The sequence below is a fragment of the Oryza sativa genome, chromosome 11, assembly GCF_034140825.1.
Source record: "Oryza sativa Japonica Group chromosome 11, ASM3414082v1".
NCBI lineage: Eukaryota > Viridiplantae > Streptophyta > Magnoliopsida > Poales > Poaceae > Oryza > Oryza sativa.
Genome location: NC_089045.1, coordinates 27,555,164 through 27,577,132, shown reverse-complemented (window position 1 = coordinate 27,577,132; position 21,969 = coordinate 27,555,164). Strand labels below are relative to the sequence as shown.

At 43.1% G+C, this 21,969-nt stretch overlaps 2 protein-coding genes, 2 long non-coding RNA genes and 1 other non-coding gene across 6 annotated transcripts; 1 reads left to right on the top strand and 4 right to left on the bottom strand.

The window, feature by feature from the left end:
• The first annotated feature begins 816 nt into the window (after positions 1-816).
• Positions 817-4,523, top strand: LOC4351023 (uncharacterized). Its single transcript, XR_010737297.1, has 2 exons — positions 817-1,049; positions 3,210-4,523. It is a non-coding gene; the product is annotated as an uncharacterized lncRNA (long non-coding RNA).
• Positions 4,524-5,993: 1,470 nt separating this feature from the next.
• Positions 5,994-7,093, bottom strand: LOC9266169 (dirigent protein 21). The gene has a single exon (XM_015760433.3). It carries the CDS (start codon positions 6,944-6,946, stop codon positions 6,434-6,436), a length of 513 nt encoding a protein of 170 aa, XP_015615919.1. The 5' UTR covers positions 6,947-7,093; the 3' UTR covers positions 5,994-6,433.
• Positions 6,046-6,119, bottom strand: TRNAN-GUU (transfer RNA asparagine (anticodon GUU)). The gene has a single exon. It is a non-coding gene; the product is annotated as a tRNA-Asn (tRNA).
• Positions 7,094-7,377: 284 nt separating the features above from the next.
• On the bottom strand, positions 7,378-10,132 carry LOC4351019 (uncharacterized). 2 transcript variants are annotated; one of them, XM_015760159.3, is made up of 12 exons: positions 9,947-10,132; positions 9,769-9,868; positions 9,546-9,654; positions 9,342-9,430; positions 8,972-9,028; positions 8,747-8,855; positions 8,563-8,664; positions 8,406-8,470; positions 8,098-8,204; positions 7,947-8,011; positions 7,817-7,871; positions 7,378-7,729 (listed from the first exon to the last, which is right to left on the bottom strand). In XM_015760159.3, the coding sequence occupies exons 1-12, from the start codon at positions 10,002-10,004 to the stop codon at positions 7,569-7,571; spliced, it is 1,077 nt and encodes a 358-aa protein (XP_015615645.1). In that variant the 5' UTR covers positions 10,005-10,132; the 3' UTR covers positions 7,378-7,568. The 2 variants fall into 2 exon arrangements, with proteins under 2 accessions (XP_015615645.1, XP_015615646.1); XM_015760160.3 differs by lacking the exon at positions 8,972-9,028.
• A 5,691-nt stretch (positions 10,133-15,823) lies between these two features.
• On the bottom strand, positions 15,824-16,418 carry LOC112936872 (uncharacterized). The gene is made up of 2 exons (XR_003239293.2): positions 16,261-16,418; positions 15,824-16,084 (listed from the first exon to the last, which is right to left on the bottom strand). It is a non-coding gene; the product is annotated as an uncharacterized lncRNA (long non-coding RNA).
• Positions 16,419-21,969: the final 5,551 nt, after the last annotated feature.

The window sequence follows — 21,969 nt, the reverse complement described above, 5'->3', positions numbered from 1 at the left end:
CCAAAATATAAGAACATAGGACCGGATGGGACATTTTCTAATACAACGAATCTGGACAGGCTAGGAAATGTCTCATCCAGTCCTAGGTTTTTATATTTGGGACGGAGGGAGTATTTGATTTGAGTTTTAAGACAGGAAGCTTTTGGAATTACTAAGGGCCTATTTGGTTGAAGAAAAACTTTGCCACAATGCAGCTTACCAAAGGTGTCACAAGCCACAAAAAGTTGGCAAGATGTGGCTAAAAAATAAACCTATAACATATGGGTCAGTGAGTTAGTAAAGTGTGGCTTGCCACAGTTGTAAGAACCAACCAAACACTTACTCCATGTGTCTCATAAAATGTCCATTTATAGAATCCCAAGGAGAAATTAGTCAAGAGTAAAAATGACCAAAATATCCCTCATTATTGGAAAGAAATTAGTCAAGAGTAAAAATGACCAAAATATCCCTCATTATTAGAAAAAGTAGTAATAGTGATAGATAAGTAAAAGGTATATATTTAAGGGATAAAACAATGTGTTGAAGATAGATAGGATGGTAAAAGTTGATGTTTTGTGGGACAAAATTCAAACATCAGAAGTTGAGTTTTTTTTGTTTTTTACACGGAGGGAGTAGCTAACAAAACATGCCTTACCTAACAGCGGTGTGGCAAAACTCACTTTTGTATCGTGAGAATGACAAGGTAAGTTTGGTTTGGGAGAATGGTCAGTCAGCTTACGTGGAGAGCCCAGTGGGCCGATTCCCTCCAACCATATGGGCCTACACACAGCCAGCCAGCCCACATAACTGGGCCGCCATTACCACCGGCTGGGCTCTGCATGCGTGCCAACCTGTGACCTCCCCGCCGGCGGCGGCGGCGGCGACTCCAGGCAGTGGCCTCGCCGTCCTCCTCTGCGGCTTCACCGGTGGCTCCCCTACTGTCCACGGCGGGGCACGGGCGGCTTCCCGGCCGGGACCCCGATTCTCTCCGACGGCGCAAATGGTGGCGCGGTGGCGCCGGCAAGTCGTCCTCTCCGCTCCGGCCGCCGGTGGTGCGGCTGATTTCTTCGGTTAGGCTCTCTTCCCCCCCTCGAATCGATCTGTGCGAAAGTTATCTTTTCTCGGTTCAAATTAAAAATTTGTTCGAATTTTGTCATAGACATACGAGACCTCGGGGATTTTCGTTACCCTGAAAATTCCCAATTTCTGGTAGTTCATAGTTCATAGCATGTAAGTAGAGCAAAATCAGAGCAGAGATATATGAAAAGCACACAGTGGTTACTTAATTAACATGCATGCGAACCAAATGTTGTCGCAATTTATTAATTACATGAAACCACACCCTGATGGTTTCAGTGGGATGAACTGAATCCACACATACACTGACATATACACACACAAATCCAATCCACCATGAGCATAAGCACACACACTGATCAACTCAAGGCACACGTGTGTGCAGGTAGTCCGGATGAAACACACACCAATCCAACTCGATAGGTACATGAGCACATCTAGCTGCATCAATCAGCATATCTGGAATTCTCAAGCTAGCAAGCATGCGTGCACCGATCAGATGCCACAGGTCATGCACGCTGCTAACTGCTGGTAGCTAGGAATTGCTGGTAGCCAGCAGTGCCTCGTTTTGGAGGAGGCCCAGCAGCCCACTGACGGCGCCAGCCACTGGTAGTTAATTAATATGCATGTTTTAGCAACCATATTGCACATTAGTTATTCTTTTAATAACAAAAGAACATCTGGATAGGTGGTTGTATCAACTGTATGCCCATGCATGTTGGGAACAAGCACTTAGAAATTGAAGAGACAAGATCAAGATCGAGCTCACGCAACATTCAATCAAGGTTGCTCCACTTTGGATATCGTCGCATCTCATAGCTTCTCAATCAAATGTTTCTTTTTTCTCTCGATTACTTGGAAGACAAACACGCATACATCAAGCGCCACACATGCACACCCACTTGAGTCTACGCCTAACATATGTTTAAAGAAATGGAGACCAGTAATTAATCCTTGATAGCCAGCTCTCCCCCAACCACAACCCAAAACCAAACCACTCAGTAGCTCCCGGAGTTCACTGGAGCTAGAGCTGGAGGTCATGGAGCACGGATCATGAAGCGGATCCGAAGGTCAAAAATCCGTGTCATTTTGCCGCTAAAATCTATTGGATGATGTACGGCCTTTCCGCTCGCGAGATCGAATTAATAAACATGTATTAGTAGGAATTACTCAGGCATTAACAGAACTGCAAACTAAATCACTGCAGATTAATTTCTTTAGAGCTGAGACCCCATGCATTGCTGATGTGGAAGGGTTCGGAAGAAAGAAAAGAAAACGGGAAAGCTTTGGGATCGGACACTAACAAATGTAAATTAACCATACAAATGCAAGCAAGCCAATCAGGTATCTTTTCATTTTGGATCATCCCTGTTGGAAATAATCAGTTCCGTTCCAGTCCTTCAATATATACAAACAGAGCATATAATATGTGTATATAACATAGCACTCAATGGTTCATCACAATCAATTAACCTGCGGGATAATGTCGCGCTTATTATTACATGAAACCACATCTGGTGGTCCAAATTAATCACACACACACAAATCCGAATCCTCGATGAATTGAGCACCACCCATATGCTCAAAGCTAGCACACACACTGATCAACTCAATGCATGCCCACACATGCATGCAGGTGATTGATCGAGATGAAATTAGGCTGCTCAACTCGAGCAAACCCAACTTGATCTCGACCGATATCCTCACAGGACCAAAGCTGCATTGGCCACAGCTGTTATTATGCTCAAGAAACAAGCAAGAAGCTAGCAAAACCGCACACGTACGGTTTTCAGGGACACATTTACGTATACACACATACGCACCACTATATAGGAGCACACAGCACAGTCGTATGTTTACACGATCGACCATGCATCACAATTCAGGAGAGACAAAGCACACGTACCGGCTGGTAGCATACGATCGACGAATCGAGCAAGCATGGCAATGATATCTAGTGATGAATGGATTATGGCGAACTAGGGCTGATACACCAGTTCTTGGAGGTGAAGCAAGAAAGTTGAAACCTTACATCATCTTTTTCCTGGTCTTCTTCTGCTCCTCTTTTTGCTTGCTTCTGCTGCTCCTGCGTGAACCCGTGTGTATAAACAAGGCGCATTCTAAGTGCTTTAATGTCTTCTTTCACCTGATAGGGGACATGGTCACCAAACAACTGGAGCCTATTCAGTTTTGGAAGGTTTTTGATGCCGGAGAGAGACTCTATCCTGCTCAAGGTCCAGGTTATCTTCTCCATCTTAGGCACAGCTCCGTCAGTGAAGGTGATTTTGTTTATGGCAGGGCAGTCGACAGTAAGTAAGGTGAGCTTCAGGAACTCTTCTTTCTTGAAGGTAAGTTTGCTTTCATTGTAAGAACTGTCCAAGAGGGAAAATGTTTTAAACACTCGGGTGAACGTCCACCCGTTTCTTGCATGTCATCTAAATGGTTATAAAAAATTTTCAAGTTTGGTTTTTTGGCAAGGACTTGCAGATCAACTTGGTTCAGCATTGTACTACGTGTTAAGATATTAGGGGTAGTTTAGTATTTTCGCATCTCTTTTGTACATATTTATATTTCCCCTTCAGGGGTAGATCAATGAACTGTGGAAAATCCCCAAATTCCTCTCCTAAATTACATGGTATCAGAGCAAAGATCCGAACCCTAGCTCAATCCGGTGTCCTCACCGGCGCGTCGATGGCGGCTCGCCGCCGGCGAGCCATCACCTTGTCCTCACGTCCTTTTGGCTTTTCTTCATCAAGCAGTCTCTTCTCAACGTCATTGGCAAGCAGCTAAGCAGTCAGATGCAGCAAGTGTCCAAATCCAAGCAGCAGCAAGCAACCATTACAAAGTCCAAATCCAACAAGGCAGCACGAGAAGTAGCAGCCGCCGGCAGTAACTTACCTCATCCTCAGCTCGTCGTAGTCCATCCTCGTCTCTGCTGCCGGTCGACCCGTCGTCATCACCTTCGCGCCGGTTGCTGTCAGATCCGTGCTCGCCGTCGGTGAGCCATCGTCGTCGTCTTCCGATCTAGTCTGCTGTTGGTCGCCTCCCGCCGCTGGTCACGCCGGCACGCTGCCCATCGCAAGCCGTCATTCTCCGTCGTCAATCGTGGGAGGCTGCCACTGGCCCCATCGCCAGTCTGTGCCACTCCTCCCGCCGGCTTTTGTCCTTGTGCCCGCCGCCCGTCGCGGCGCCCCATCCAGGCTGTCGTCGTGACAATTTGTCCCCATGTCTGCATCTGCGTGTGTGGATGTTCTGCTCATGCTGCTGCACCGGACGAGGCCATCTTCAAGCAGTAACCATTTTTTGGACTTCCATCGAGCTTGCTGCAGTAGTATGCGTTGTCGTTCAGCAAAGCTAGCAGCAGACATTCCGGTTTGTCTTTTGGTCTATCATAGTGTCAGATCGAACCCTTCCCATATACTACCATCACTTCTGCTTGCTGCATTGATGTGCTTATTGCTGATGCCTATCCATATTCCATAGTACAATGTGATATCTCTGTTTGTTCATCAAATCCATCCTTTTGATTTTAGTCTGCCAAGTTGTGTCATTATATCATCTCTGTTGTGCTATCATCTTAGTCAGGTTTATCATCACAGTGCGACTTTTGCTAGGTGTCTGCTGTTACAATATTGTCTCTTTTTCATCTGAAATTCATAGTGTCCATCTACCAAAGTCCATTGCATATCATTCAATTTGTCAAAGTTATGCCAGTTCATCTCTTCATCGTCTTTTCTACACCACCAACTCCCTGTCAGAGTTGGCTTTCATCATCACCAGCTCCCCATTGGAACTGGCCTTCATTGTCACTTCATCGTCTCCATGTCGGAGCTTGTCATCATGATCATCATCAATCAGCGAAGGTCCGAAGAACAGTTTGTGAAGGGCCTTCATCAACATCATCATCAGTCAAAGGACCGAAGAACAGTTTGTGAAGTTCCATTGTCATCATCATCATCAACCACATTTCCAAATCAATAAAGAGCCGAAGAACGGTTCGTGAAGGCTTCAAGGTACCAAGGGCCGAAGAACAGTTTGTGAAGGCTCCGAGATCCACTTCATTGAGAAGGGGATATATCTTTTCTTCATCATCATCTAAGAATTGGCACACTTTGACGACATCATCAAGACTTTAAAGATAGGCTAATATTTAGTTTGTGTTCTCATGTTTAGTTACACTCCAAATGCAATATTATTGTATACACATTGCATTTGAGTGGGGGTGTTAAGATATTAGGGGTAGTTTAGTATTTTCGCATCTCTTTTGTACATATTTATATTTCCCCTTCAGGGGTAGATCAATGAACTGTGGAAAATCCCCAAATTCCTCTCCTAAATTACAAAGAATGACCTTGGCAATTCGATTGGCACTTTCCTTCAACAATGGAAGGAGGACATGCTTGTTGCTGCCATTCAGCTCAAGCTCCATCAATCTTGGAAGACTGCCGAGTAATTTAAGAGACCTTACATTTTCCAAGAACAAGATAATATTCCTGAGCTCAGGAGTGGCTCCATCTTCAAACATGGATTAAAAAAAGTCCCCATGATGTAACTCTGAAAAAATTGTATTTTTATTTTTAAAAAGTGTATGAAGTGAAAAGGTGGAGATTTTGAAAAAGTGTATGAAGTGTATTTTTATTTTTAAAAAAGTGTATGAAGTGGAAAGGTAGAGATTTAAAAAAAATGAATGAAGTGTATTTTTATTTTAGGAAAGTGTATGAAGTGAAAAGGTAGAAATTTTAAAAAGTAAGGTGGAGATTTTGACAAAGTGTAAGAAGTGTATTTTTGTAGTTTTAAAAAAATGAATGAAGTGTATTTTTATTTTAGAAATGTGTATGAAGTGAAAAGGTAGAGATTTTAAAAACTAAGGTGGAGATTTTGAAAAAGTGTATGAAGTGTATTTTTATTATTAAAAAAGTGTATGAAGTGAAAAGGTAGAGATTTTAAAAAGTAAAGTTTTTATGTAGTGGGAAAAAAGAACAAAGTAAGCGCTAGAAGGAGGGCTTGAACCTCCGACCTTGTGGTTAACAGCCACACGCTCTAACCAACTGAGCTATTACAGCATTCATGTTACTTTTATAATTCTCATTTTTTTGATGAATAATTGTACTATTGATCTGGAATGGAAGTTGATAATTGACAAATCTCATGAATTATTACACGCCACGGTAACAACTAACAACACATGGAATGGACTTGTCCATATTATTCGTCACTGGCTGGGTGGCAGTACTAGTATAGTATAGTAGTATAGTGTAAGGTAGTGTAGCATCCGTGGCAGCTGCGACATGTGTCGTGTGCTGGCACACGCCACGTCATGCCACCACCACGTACGCCGGAAGCAAGCACACGGTGGCCGGCGGCGGCGGCGGCGATCTCAGGGGTTGACGTAGACGTCGAGCTCGAGGATGGCGTTGGGGTGGTCGAGGCTGACCGTCTTCCAGAGGACGTAGCCGGACGCCATCCTGAACTCCCCCGTGCCGCCGACCACCGACAGCTCCCTCACCGGCGCCGCGATGTCGTCCCTCCCGACGACGGTGACCGAGCTGCCGGCGAACGGCCCCGACGTCAGCACCACCTCCATGGTCACCAGCAGCTCCGGGTTCCCCGACGACGCCCACACGTACTGCCCCTTGGCCCGCCCCACCGCCGCCGACGACCGGCTCGCCGCCGCCGTCAGCACGTCGTCGATCACGATCGTGTCGCCGAAGTGGCTCCGCGGACCGTTCACCACCTGCACCGCCGTCGGCGCCGCCCCCGTCAGCGTGTCGTGCATGAAGAAGTGCAGGTGCGCCGACGCCGCCTCCGCCGCCGGCATCACCCCGCCGGCGAGCAGCAGGACGACGACGGCGAGCGCGAACGCCGAGGAGAGCTTGCTGCTGCTTGCCATGGCGAACACTGATGACTGACACGGAATGAGAGATGCTCGTGTGCTTAAATAGTTATAAACTGTAGCCGATCTGGCAATGCATTTAATTATTAGTGAATCTGCATTATTATTTTGTGATAATAATTATCTGGTGGATTTGAATTTGCGACAAGATTGAAGGAAACGAACAAAAGTACAGTTGATCCGTCATATCTTGGCAAGGCTGGACGTTTCTGTTTTCCGTACCGATCGCTGTACATGGTCCAGTACATTGTCGGTGCAATGGCCCTCACAATTCAGAAAAATAAAAAATGTTTCAGGTTGGGCTGGCCCAAATTAAATGAGCAAATCATGATTTTGCCACAGTACAAGTTGTCTCTTTAATTTCATTGTATCCAGTTTGCATTCTTAATTAGCAGTTATTGTGCTTGTGAGCAGAAGGAAAATAAGACTGGAGATAATGCAATTTATCAGATAATCACTTGTTGGCATTGGCAACAACAATAGGACAAGTTGAATAACTCATCCTTGGCAAAACTGCTAACTGTTACTCACTGATGATCATATGACATTGCAAATTTGCAATCTACAGAACAAGAAAGACAAAGAGAAGATCTGACTACTGTGTTCTGTTCTGAACTTCTTATGGGCAAGGGTTGGGATATCTTGCATGAACTTCATTGATCTCTGCAACAATCTCCTCAGAGAGATGGATCCTGGTGGCCTGAAGAACTTCTGTAAGTTGCGAAATTTCTGTCGCGCCGAAAACAGCCGATGACACAAGGGGGTGCCTCAGAACAAACGCTGAAAGCAATATTGAGAGACAGGGATATGAAAGCAACAGTAAGGGAAAGCAACTTCAAATGTTACAAAAATGATGAGTTGACATACCAACTGCTAGAATCGCTGGCGAAATCCCATGCTTAGCAGAAATTTTTACGTATTCCTGAGTTAATTTATAAGGAATGCAGTGTAAGCACTGAGTTAATTTACGATGACAAGATATAAATCACCAGATCACCTTCACAGCAGCTTTCATTTTGGGGTTCTGAAGATTATATCTGGATTCACCCTCAGAGTATCTCCCTGGAAAGCAGGAGGAACAATTATGATGCTGTGGTGCAAAACAGATATAAAGATGCAAGTAGTATGTGCAACTTCAGAGTTCAGACCTTTGAAAAGATTCATTCTTGCATCTGGTGGGCCGCCATCATCCGATGAGTAATACTTCCCTGAAAGTATACCCATGGCCATTGGGCTGTAAGCTAGCAAGTTGATTCTGCATTTTTCATAGTGCAGCAAGGAAACTTCAGTATCAGTTTGCAGAATTGTAAGTTTGTATATAGAAAAGCAAGTGACGAGTACATTTTGCAAATTTAACATCATTTCACAGGGTTACATGCTGAGAAGGAAGTACTTTTCAGTTGTAAATGTACCAAGCTAAAGATAACAGCCAATTTCAGGACTATATAACAGATACCTCTCATGGTGGCAGCATTCAGCTAGCCCAGCATCAAAATTTCGACATAGCAGGTTATATGAGTTCTGCAAAAGAATTGCCAAAAAAGGTATGAGCATGTGCTGATACTAAATACGATGAATTATAGAATCAGAAAAAAAAACGGCGTAACACTTACTTGCACTGTCAGTATCTTGGAGTGCAGCTGGGAATCTCTACTCAGTTGAAGGAACTTCATCAACCCATATGGTGTTTCATTGCTAAGGCCAATGTACCTAATCTAACATCAGCAATGAATAAACTTGCTGGCCATAAGTAAACATTTGTCATAACAATGAAACGCAAACACCCTTGCAACAAACCTTGCCAGCGTCTATGGCTCTTCCAAGAGCCAGTAGCTGCTCTTCCATTGGAACAGACATATACTGATGGCTTGGATCATATTCTGTCTCTCCAAACATCGGGACATAGCTGCAGGCACAAGTGCACAACATCCCTTATTAAAAGTCAATGATGCGCAGAAACGCAAGATGGCAACACTGCGAAACTGTATCACAGTTATAGGCATGAAACCATGTTCCACAGACCGATCAGGCCAATGTATCTGGTAAAGATCAATGTAATCCACTCCCAGCCTGCGCAAACTGCACCATATCCCAATCAACACAAGGTACACTCGGTCACTCAGATATCAACAGAAATATCTATACAACATACAACTACAGAAAACACAGGAACTGTGAAAGAATTCACATTGCCACGATTGAACTAGACAACTCGTACATCAGCATCAAGTATATTCATGCAACAAGGATTAGCTTTTATAGCACTAATCAGCATCAGACTCACACAAACAGGTCGACTAACAGAGACCATCAAAGCATCAGAGTTCTGAAGTTCTGACCAGAATAACAGCACTAGAATTGGGAAGAAAGAACGGCATTCCAATCGACCAACCTTCCATCAATCGCCTCCGCGATGTTCCGCGAATCGAGCGACGCCGGCCCGCCGCGGATCCACGTCATCTCCCCGGACGGCCCGGCGACCTATCCCACCAACGCAGCATCACCAAAACACAGCAAGAAAACGATAATTCAGTCGACCTCAGTGAGTGAGCCAGTGAAGCTGTGAAGTGTGGAAGAAGCTTTGACCACCGTTGACCTTAGTGGCGAGCACGACGCTGTCACGTGGGGCCCGGCGGGCCCGCAGCCAGCGGCCGAGGAACTCCTCGCTGCGCCCGTGCGTCTCACTGCGCTGTGGGACCGGGTACCTGGAAGACATTTTGCATAAAAGCCCCTCCGATAATTTATCCAGGGGTGTTTCTTGGAAAAGAGGAAAAGATGAGGGGGGGGGGGGCAGGATGAGAAGTGGAGCGTAGTAGTACATCTCGGCGGAGTCGAAGAAGTTGACGCCGGCGTCGAATGCGGCGTCGAGGAGGCGGAGCGACTCCGGCAGCCGGCTCTGCTCCCCCATCGTCATCGTCCCTTCAACACACGGCCGCTGAGTCAGAAGAAAACCGCGGGAGAGAGAGAGGAGGAGGGTGGTCTGGGGGGCAGGCTGACCGAAGCAGAGGCGGGAGACGGCGAGGTCGGGGGCGAGGTGGAAGGTGGGCATCGACATCGCCGTCGTCCTCCGCGCCGCACTGTGGCTAATCCCTCTCCTCCGCCATGGAGGATTTGAGGAGGAAAAGACTGACGAACTAGCCTGTAGCAACTGCTCTATCCGCTTGGGCGCTATCGGACTATCCCGGCTGCCAAGATTCGTGCTTCGATGCTATAAGATTCGTGCCATCCTATCCTGATTAATTCTTTGATTATTTCAGCTTAGGAGGTCGGAGCTCCAGGTACGGTTCCACCTTTTTATTGCTAGAAGTTATAATCTAGCAAATCAAAGTCTTATTATTGCTAGCCATCTAAGAACGAATCAACCCATTAAATAAAGTAGATCGGTCGGCCTAATTATACATGTGTTATCCCAAGGCTCTTGTCGTTGAGACTCCAGGATAACCATGTGCTGCTGGGGATACAAGCGGGACAGGGCAAGCAGGTTTTTTTTGCCCGCTTATGTCACTTATAGTTTATTTTTTCTTCTAATTTTTTTACTACCATATGAGAAGTAAACTAGCAAGTGGGTTTTTATGCGGGTAACGAAACTGTCTACTTGCATCCTTATGTGCTGCAATCTTCATCACCAATCAAGGCATCTTCACCGCTAGAGCTATTTTAGAAGACAACCATACAAATATTTTTTAAAAAAACAAAGGACAACCAAAAAATAACTTGATGCCGAATAATTAAGAGAAAATGTAACGGTGTCAGGAGTTGAAATGTCAAATACGGAACCTTATGGTCAAAACTAAACACCCCTCCCGCTAGGCTAATAATAAACTTAAACAATATGCTTTATCTACAAAATCATCTAAACAATACTGCTATCAAGCACTATTTCCATTTATGAACAAAATACATTTCCATTTTAATTATTTCCGTTCACTTGTAACCATCACAGCAAGCAGCCTATCATTCTGTACAAGAATGGAGTAGTGAAACATTCTAATACTCCATTAATTTTTCATGAGCACTACAACTACACTACCACAGGCAGCAACAGGGTCCAGTATTGCAGTCGCCTCCATTGGGGTACTCCATCGTCTTGCAGAATTCGTCACACCTGTCAATGCACTTCAGAAGGCAATACTCGTAGGCAGGGCCACCTTGGGCTAAACCTGCATTATTCAGCAAGGACACAGCATGATTAGCTCGAGTGACACAGCCTAAAAAGTTAATTGATCATGCTAAACTTTGTTCATCTTGTAAAGGATATCTGAATATATCGATCTCTACATATCAGAGGAAATGCTTAATTATCAGATCTGGGGGGTTTGAATGTGACAGAGTTGATTACCAGTGGAGAAGAGGGTGGCAGCTATGGCCACAAAGATGAGGACTCCAAAGATGACTGATGAAAACTTTTGTGTCATCTTGATTAATTCTGGCACTGTCGCTGGCTGTTTGGATTCTTGAAATGGGTTAAAATGGTGTAATTTGGGTGGAGTTGTATGTACTGTCAGTACAGAGTATATATATAGGGGCGGGTCAGATTGGTCTTATCTCATAGAATTGTATAAAATATTTATAATTTGATATCCTGAAGATTTGGATTGAAGTTGTCTGATAGAATTGTACTATCACTCGGATTTCATATCCACATTTATAACTATAGATTTGGATTGAACATATCTGATAGAATTGTATTTATTGCTTCTTATTCGATATCCAGATTTAGAGCTGCAGTTACAGTAGATTTAGAGAATAATATTGTATAACATCATGGCTCAAAAACAATCCAACCTCATAAATCAGCATTACTCCGTTCTCGCATAATTCCGCGAGCGTACACGCACGATGAGCAGACTGACGGATTTCGACAATCGCAGAGTTAGGGTTATAAGTGGGGGTGGGCGGGAGCGTGTGAACAGATTTCGATAGCCTCTAGGTCGTTAGGGTTTCGTGTGGGGTTACCACTGGTGGAGAAACCATCACTTTATTACCAAAAGTACTTTAAGTATGACTTATCTTTTTATATTTGCACTAATTTTTAAAATAAGACGAATGGTCAAACGTTGTAAGCAAAAAGTTAAAGCGACATAGGACGAATGTAGAATGTAACATCCCGGCCCAGGGCTTAATAGGATAAATAGAATACTCATATCAATAAGTTGCAACTTCTTTTTCGGTAGCCGATGTCGAAAGAACTCTGAGGTTAAGCGTGCTTAGCCTAGAGCAATTTCAGGATAGGTGACCGATCGGAAAATTGTCCGCACGAGTGAGGACAAAGTGTGCAGAATGTTGGTCTGTAAGGACAGTTTATGATCTATGAAAGCTGCTAGAAGGACAGTTTATGATCTATGAAAGCTGCTAGATATAAGTAGGCTCGGCCTGGAAAATTGTCCGCACGAGTGAGGACAAAGTGTGCAGAATGTTGGTCTGTAAGGACAGTTTATGATCTATGAAAGCTGCTAGATGTAAGTAGGCTCGGCTTGGGAGAGAGGCGGGACGTTACATATCATTTTTCACTAGCTCACATCATGCATCAATTAAAAACATCCCCATTTTATTTCACTTGAGCTGATAGCCATTACATCAATTGCGTACAAAGGAGTAATGAAACATTCCATTAATCCATTGATTTTTTTCATGAGCACTACTACACTACCAAAGGCAGCAACAGGGTCCAGTGTTGCAGTCTCCTCCATGGGTGTAACCACTCGACCTACAGGTTTGGTCACAGTCATCGATGCACTTCAGGAAGCAAAACTCATACCCAGCCGGTGGTGGCCTTGCTAAACCTGAATTGTTCAGCAAGGACATTCCATGATTAGCTCGAGTGTCAGTATAAAAATACAACATAAACTTTATGTCATCTTGTATGAAAAAACTGTATATATCGGTCGCTACAGATAAGAGGAAATGCTTGAATAAACGAGACAAGGTGATTATTACCAGTGGAGAACAGGGTGGCAGCTATGGCCACAAAGATGAGGACTCCAAAGATGACTGATGAAAACTTTGCTGCCATCTCGATCTTGCGCTCTAGCTAGCTGTTTGTATTTTTGAAATGGGTCACAATGGCTTAATTTGGGATGAGTTGTACGAACTCTCGGTCACTGTATACATAGGATCGGAATGAGCTTATCTGACAGAATTGTATTTTATTACTTCTAATTTGACATACTTCAGATTTGGATTGAATTATCTGTCTTTATTACTACTTCTATTTTGATATCAAGATTTACAGCTCCAGATTTTAATTAGACTTATCTAATAGAACTGTATTCATTACTTCTAATTTGGTATCCACATTCTGATATAATTGTATTTATTACTTCTAATTTGATATCAAGATTTAGAGCTTCAGTTATATATAGTAAATTCGAAGAATAACACCTAGCTCTAAAATCCACATTAGTCCGCTTTCACATACAACGTTAGCACTCAATGCCCATACATTTTCGTGTGATGGATGCACAAATGGATTGAATAGCTGCCGGCTTAGGGTTGCAGGTCAGGGTGAGTGGGAGCATGCAAAATGATTTCAGCAGCCGTCAAGTTAGATTTTCTGGCTAAGAATGGGTGGGAGGGAGGAAGGCACTCGGAGGGGAAAGTCAGGTTATTCCCAAGGGTTTAGAGAGATGGTCAGGCTAGCGGCTGAACGGTGGTGGTCATGGTGAAGCAACGGCGGAACTATCGGCCGCTAATGGGAGAGGACGATGGCCCGGGGTCAGCGGCAGGGGAAATGGCACCGACCAATTAGGGTGGGTGGGGGAAGAGGGTGGCACGGCGAAGCAGCCGTGGCAATGTCATTAGAGATGGACGAGAGACATGTTATCCTGTGTTAGTTAGAAACAAAACTGATGAGAGAGAACACAGACTGTTCATCCATCTTAGGTGAAAATGCGGCGCATGTGAGTTACAGATGATCTAGGAAATGCACTTGTGCACCAATAGAGACCCTCTTTAGCATCCCACCTCCAAATTCTGCATCAGTCCGCTCTACAAGTTAAGCAGACCTACTCGTACTAAAGGCTAACTCGATGGCATCATTATTGGAGCGACAAGACTTAAAATGGCCCTCACCCACATAAACTTCCTATGTTACTAAACAACCAAGTATAATGTTTCTAGGTTTTTACACAATGGTAAAATGTCGTTGACCACTGAGAAACCAGGTCAATTACTGTGAAAGAAAAATATGAAGGGATGATAATGTTTAATATGAACACTGAGAAACTTCAGTCACGAAACATTTTGTTATTGTCAATATGAACAAAGTGAAGGGCTTATGCGAAAATACACTTTGACTGACCGTTAATAACAAGCCAGGTTTGGATCACTACAGTGGGTAGCAATTTTATCCATGGATCTACGGATCTTACTATATAACTTCAATCAGGAAACAATTTCAGTGTTAATTTGATACTCCCTCCATCCCATAATATAAGACATGGTTAAAGTTGGTCCGGTCTCCAAAACTAATATTTAGCTTATAATTTCTCATATACTATAAGGTTTGTAGCAACAAAATTATTACCATATGAAAGTAAATGTAAATCTCAATCTAATGATATAATTTTTAACAAATAAAATTTATTTTATATTATACTAAATAGTGGTCAAATGTTTTAAAGTTTGAATTTTGAAATGCGCGTGCGTCTTATATTATGGAATGGAGAGAGTATGAATTAAGTGTTACACATTTTTCACCCGTGCCACGTACGTTCGTTGAAGCTGAGGACAGCAGACACCGTGAAACATTGTAGTGGAAATATGAATGAAGTGAAGGGCTTATGTAAAATATTCTTCGGCTGCTTCACAGGCGCTAATTAATCTAGACCTGTGAACTACGATCAGTTAATAATAAGCAAGGCTAGGATCGCTACTATAGGCAGCAGCCCTATCCATGATCAACATCAATACATCATATTATATCCTAGGGGTTCGTATGGAAAATGACCACTATTTTTTTTGCCAATTAATGCGGATGCATCGGCGGAGCAGTCGTGTAGAAAGTACAGCGACAGCACAGTTAGGGAGAAGGTACGATGGTGTGGCGGGAGCTAGATCCAACAAACTTGATGCCGCCTCCTCTCGCTCCCTCGTCCCTCTCGTCTGCAGTGCGACGAAGGAGGTGACGGGGAGGGGGGAGGTCCGGTGTGGCTACCGTGTAGGTGAGAGGAAGACGGCGATACAGAGTGGCAGCCATACGCCCGAGTTGGAGATGGAGGTAGCGATTGAAGGCCTAAAGGGTGAGATAATGTCAGAGGAGTGGAGCGGAGGGTGGAGAAAGCGGCAGAGGGAGGGAGAAGACGACTTTTCTGGAGTGGCCTCTCCCTTTTGCAGTAGCGGCCTCCTCTTTTCTAGAAGCTCCTAGTCGGCTCGGTTCGATCGGCTCACTTATGTTGATGCGAGTTTTTAATTTTAGACCCGTGTGAAGGATCGAGCGGACGGAAGAGTTCTCTATTAGGTGTTCTGTAGTGATGCATGCATCAAATAAAATCATTAATTTTGACTTTATTTGGATTCATTAATTAGCCATGACATCGAATGTTTTTTATTGCGGGCATAAATGGTGATCCAAATCAATTAATTGGGGACATGAATGGAATAATGAAACGTCCCATTAATCCATTAATTTTTCATGAACACGGTAACTACACTACCACAAGCAGCAGAATGACCCGTGTTGCAGTCGCCTCCGTGGTGGTAATCCATCCCCTTGCAGTACAACAATTACAAAAACGGTGGACAACTTGATGTCTAACGAATAACAACAAAAGGTGATTGTGTCATGAGTCAAAGTGTCAAACATAGTACCTTTCCACTCTATTAAGCACTACTGTATATGTAGTTTTCAGTAGCTCACATCATATGCATCAACTAAAAACATTCGCATTTTATTTCAGTTCACCAATAGCCATCACATCAAGCAGTAATCATGTTTACATGAATGGAAGTAATGAAACATATTCCATTAATCCATTGATTTTTCATGAGCACTACTACACTACTACCAAAGGCAGCAACAGGGTCCAGTGTTGCAGTCGCCTCCATGGGTGTAACCACTCGACTTACAGGTTTGGTTGCATTCGTCGATGCACTTTAGGAAGCAATACTCGTACCCAGGACCGTCATCGGCTAAACCTGCATTATCATTGACCGGTGCATGCATCCATGGTTAGCTCATTTGACACACAGCACCTAAGAATAATATAGTTAATCATGTTTTTGTATATATTTGATCTAGAAAATTAAATCTGATCCATAGAAAACTAGCCAGATCAATTAGGGTTATGGAAAAGATAAGCTTGATTAATTACCAGAGGAGAAGAGAAGGGCAACCATGGTGACAACTATGAGGAGGACCTTGCAGATGACTGAAGAAAATTTTGCTGCCATCTTGATTCTGGTACTGTAGCTGATCTTGAAATGGCTTCGATCGAATGGTTTTGGTGGGATAGTACTCTATGTTCAGAATGTGAGATTAACGTCGCTGATATCATCTATATATACTAGTTCTAAAATGCAGTTTTTGGTTGGCGTCAATTAATGCTTATTTATAAGTATAGGGTGTATCAATCTAAATCATTAATAGGATATATATTTGAATTAACTACTAGGACCTAAATATTTAATGCGATATATATATTCACGTTAACTAGGAGAATATAAATATTTAATACGATATATTTGAGTTAATTATGTTTTGTCCTATTCTTGGAGAGAATATGAGTGGTAAAAAATTTAGACTGGTTGTATACACACCTTATAGCAAGAGTAAAGAGGTAACTTTAACACCAATATATATCTCTAAAAGAGATAGCAGGAAAATTCAAGAGCAGATTGCTGAACCTTTATAATATTTTTTTGTTGTTGTTGGAATTAGCTCTCGATCGAGCTCAAGGGTTTAATTTTATTCCATTTTATACAAAAAGTATCCCTTCACTTTAGTAGCATCGGAAGTTGCATTGTTACTGTTTGTAGCATTCCATCCAAACAACTGTGTGATATTCTATATTTTTATTTATTTATATTTAAGTTATTTCGGTAGAATACTTAACACGGGTACTCATATTTATAGTTAATTATTCTTTTAGTGGTGACTTCGTCAACCTTAAAATATATCCAGTCTTACGGAAGTGCTTATAGTGATAGGATGTGTGTGTGCATTCATAGAAGTGGGTGAGTGCTTGTACTGTGTTTAAAAAAAAAATGAATTACCAACTTCTTCCTCGATTTCCTCGACTCCTCTTCCTTGTCCACTTTCTCCTCTCCTCCTCCTGGCCCTCTCATTCATCCTTCAATACATGGTTCATCCTTTCGATTTCTGAATGGCGGGCGCATGAGATCGTATATATATGGCCAGTTCGTATGTAGCAGATTGATATATTTCCAAACCTCTCACGGATTGCTAGTAAAGAGTTTGGTGAGCTAACGGATTGAAAGAGTTAAGGGGATGGGAATGCTAAAAACAGTAGTGTAACTTTTGATGTTGGTAAAGTGAGTCGGTACTTTTAGATGCTATGAAACCAAGAAGGAAACTTTTAGTGCAATAGGTTCTCTTTCGCCTACAATAAATTTTTAGTCAACAACTTCATTGAAGGAGCCTACAATTCTCTACACTACTAAGCCACGAATGTAGAGTATTGCTCCGAATTAATTAAAGCAAGTAATGGATTCAGATGTATCCTATTATAAGTTCTTTCTTCTATCCTTAGATGCATATACGTCCTCACCACTTGAGCGATATCATTATATAAAAATGGTTCTCCACTGTAGCTTTGGTAAGCGATGGCGAGCCTGGCTGTCCATCCTCTTCGGCACCTCCAGCACAAGGGTACTACTAAAAGCATGTACAATAGCAGGCTATAAGCCAGCTACAAACATATTTTAAAGAGATAAATGATGAGAGAGAAGAGTAGCGGGCTATAGATTTATAGGCGCTGTAGCACGGACTTCAAGATACAGTGTGTGTATGACATGTGTGACTAGGTATTAATAGTGTAGTATGTAAGGCCCCGTTTGGTAGGGTTACAAACTCCAACTCCTAGCTTTCAACTCCAACTCTAGTGAGAGCTAGCTCCTATAGGAGCTGAAGTGAGTGTGAAAGTGTTTAGCTAGATTGGCTTGCTCCACGCCACCACGTTCCTTGTAGGCATTTCATCGAACACCTAGTTAGCGTCGCCCTGCCACTACCGCCGCCGCTCAACCCGCACACTGCCGCCGCCTGCCGCTGCCGTCAGCGCTCAGCCCGCGCGCCGCCGCCGCCGCTCACCCCCGCCCCCGCCGCCGGCGGTCAGCCCACAGGCTGCCGCGGCCGCCGCACGTGCGTCGCACCGTCGCTCGCGCAGGTCCAGCCGCCCACGCCCCTCCCGTGCACCGCCTGCCGCCGCCGCGGCCTCCGTCGCACACGCATCGCCCGGCCGCTGCCCGCGCGCCGGCCGACGCGGCCGCCGCGCCACTCCGCCGCCCGCACGCCTGCCGACGCCGCCGCTGCAGCCCGCGCGCCTGCCGACGCCGCCGCCAGCCGCCGCCGCCGCCCGCACGCCTTCCGACGCCATCGCCGCCGGTCGCCGGCTGCTGTGAAAGGGGTTGGGGAGGAGAGAGAACGGGAGTGAGGGGTGTGAAAGGGGTAATTGAGTGGCATTTTTATGTAAATAGACTAAAAACTTAAAGGATAGTGGGTCTTTTGGGGTAAAGTGGAGATGTGGAGCAGCAAAAACCCAGCTCCACCCCCGTAGTACAAATTTGTGGAGCAGCTCTCCCAACTCCGCTCCAAAAAATAGTGAATCTGTACCGTTTGGCACAGCTCCAGCTATAGGTAAGTTGGAGTTGGGAGCTAGAGCTGTGCCAAACGGGACCTAACTATTGTACGAATGAGCTATAAATTAGCTATAAAAAGAATTGGAGCTAATAGTTGGCTATACTATTAAACTTGATCTAATAACCGGCTCACTGAGAAGGACGATTTGGCACGGGAGCGGGGAAAGGGAGTTGGTGAATTGATGATTTGATTTTTCTGAATCCATTATATAGGTGTATGTACCTTGCTTGTTCGTATCTTCTGTAGTTAAATGCTTGATGTTATGGCTTACTGCATTAGATAACTGATATGGTGAAATCAGGACTTTGGATTGTAGTCATTTGAATATGCAGATGAAACCAAGATTTATAGTCATTTTATTTTTGTCATGCGGTTCACACAAATGGACAATTCATGTATCAGATGCAACCAAAAGGCATTGCAGTACTCTTGCTTGGCTGAAAGATTGCAAGGCTTCTTTTTCATCTTCATGAATATCTGTGATGAAGTACTTGCTAAATGGTCCAGTGGTTGCTTGCATGGATTTGTTCTTTCCTGTTTTGGATAATTAATGGTCCACTAAAATTGCACCCCCGGCCTCTGCATCATAGATCGATGAAACCTCTACTTGATATTACTAGTAAAGATAAATAGCTGTAGCCTGTAGATCTGTATATACACAGACACGTTAATTACGTTAATCTTGTGAACGTGTTTGTGCATGATGGTAAATGCCTTCTAGTGGAATGTTAATTACCGTCCAGGGTTCAAATTTGGTCTCATGCACGAAAAAAAGTTTGTTAGTTGGTTCCTCTACAAACATAGGTTAAATTAAGAATCCATTTTTGGATATGAAATCTCTGCTGCTTGATAGTAACATAGCTTGTTCTAGATATGTATCTACAGAGGCATATGTTACACTAATCTTCTCAACATGTATACTACTGGAGAATCCATTTTGAGTCCTGGTTCGCAACCTCCTTTAATCCCGGGCATGTAACCGGGATATTTAATCCAGGACTCAAGATGAGAATTTTTAGTCCCGGTTGAAATAACCGGGACTAAAGATTCATTTTTAGCCCCTGTTGGTAACACTAATTAGAACTAAAGATGGTATCACCATGTGACTGATGCTATCATCTTTAGTACCGGTTGGTGTTACCAACCGAGACTAAATGATGTTTTTTTCATTGTTTTTTGCTGCTTGTATATTGAAATACCCAAATCCTCACATCAAATTGACATCAGAGATCAGATAAACATACTCAACAATAAAAACATCTACAGATTCACAAATCAGACATCACAGATCGAATGAACATACTCAACAACAAAATCATTCACAAATTTATAAATCATCTAAAAAATCTACAACGCTGCCGACGCCACCCAGCATCGCCGCCGCCTGCCGCCTCCCCTCCGCTCAACCCACCCCCCTACTTCTCGTCTTCTTCTCAAACATCTCGCCGCCACCACCAAGAAACCTGCGCGATCGAGCAACATAAAAAAAACAACAAAAACAAATTGAATTCAGAAGCGGCAGTAAAGGAGAAAAAAATATACATGTATCTAGCATGGTGGTCGAAGCCTTCTAGTGGGAAGCTACCTCCGTGGTTCATGTCTGTTCTTATAGGTCCTAAAAACATGAGTTAAGAATCACCCTATTAAGGATGGGCCTTCTTACATGAACCCATCCTTGAAGCATGGGTTAAGACCCAATTAATAGGGATGGCTCCCCATGGTAACATTACTACTTTCTACTATATTGTTTATCCCAAATTTAATTTCCATATCGAACCAATCACCAGTGTCTCGTAGGACTGAATTTAAGATTAATTCAACGTCATAATTCTACCTTAGTATTTTTCTGCATGCATGGAAGCATGAGGCATCATATGCATGCAGCCATAACATGGTGGCAATTACGCCATCAAACCTGCCTAACTGCAATTGTTGGAAGCTTGTCAGGATTATGTGTTTCGTGGCCTGTTCGCAACTAACATCTCCATTTTTGTTGGTTAACTCGTTAAATCTATTGCTCAAGACGAATACGCACGTCAATTTCAATCCTTGCTGTGTATTACCGTAGTAAAGAACGAAAAATCAAACAAGGCACGCTATCTGGTAAACATTGTCTGTTACGTCTGTTAATTGGGAAGATGGGATTACACCATGCGAACTCTGTTTCCACTGAATTGTTTGTTTGTTTAGAAAACAGAGGAGGTGGATTTGGTTTTTGCACACTTTGGGCACGTGTATGCGCTTAATGGCAATCAAATATTTAGATCCTTTCAAGAAAAAAATTTGACACTTGCAACATCTGTCACCTCACAAAATTCCAAGTCCACAATCAATCGCACATTGCGAAAATAATTTATGGACTATATTACCATTCGTAAATTTGGTACCTCACGATACATTAGATTTTAAAAGGTATCAAAATTTACACTATAAAACATGACAGTTCTCGATATCGATGTCATAATATCATTCATTTATAAATATTTGTCAGCAATGGATTCCAAAAGTGTCATAAAAAAAGGTACTCCTCCAATTTAAAGACGAGGCATCCATGTTTCCCGCAAAGTCCACGAATGAAAATTTTGACTAATACTTGAAACAAATTGTAATATATATTTTCAGTGTTAGGCATATGGTATCCGTATATTTTGAAAGTATTTTCGCATGATGATAATTTCATAGCTGCCGACGATATATTTTGAAAAAAATAATTAACGATCAAAAGTACGTATTAAAAGTTAAATCGCCCGACAAAAAATTATTCTCCCCAAAAAATAAAGGACTTTGTTCGAACGTGCTGGCTGCCGCAGCCGTGGCTGCAAACTGCAGCCGGTTTGGACTGTCGCAACCGCAGCCACTGCGGCAGCTACTAGTATAGACCAGGCGAACACGCCCAAAAACAAAAGAAATACATCAGCAACGAAGCCAAAAAAAAAAAAGAAAAAAAAAATGAGTGTATTATCTCGCGGCGATCCTGAGCTGTGAGCTCTATCTCCTGACACGACATGCGTGCCCCTGTTGGCTTTTGGCTCTTTCCCATCACGTAGCCTAACGTGAGCCTCTCAAACTGCACGGCTCTCTCTCTCTCTCGATTTTTTTATTTTTTAGGCTTTTTTATTTTTTAAAATTTTATTAATAGACATTTTTAAAAAGCATTTCCAAATATAAACATCTGGCGTGTCTTAAATAAGTCTGTCACGCCACG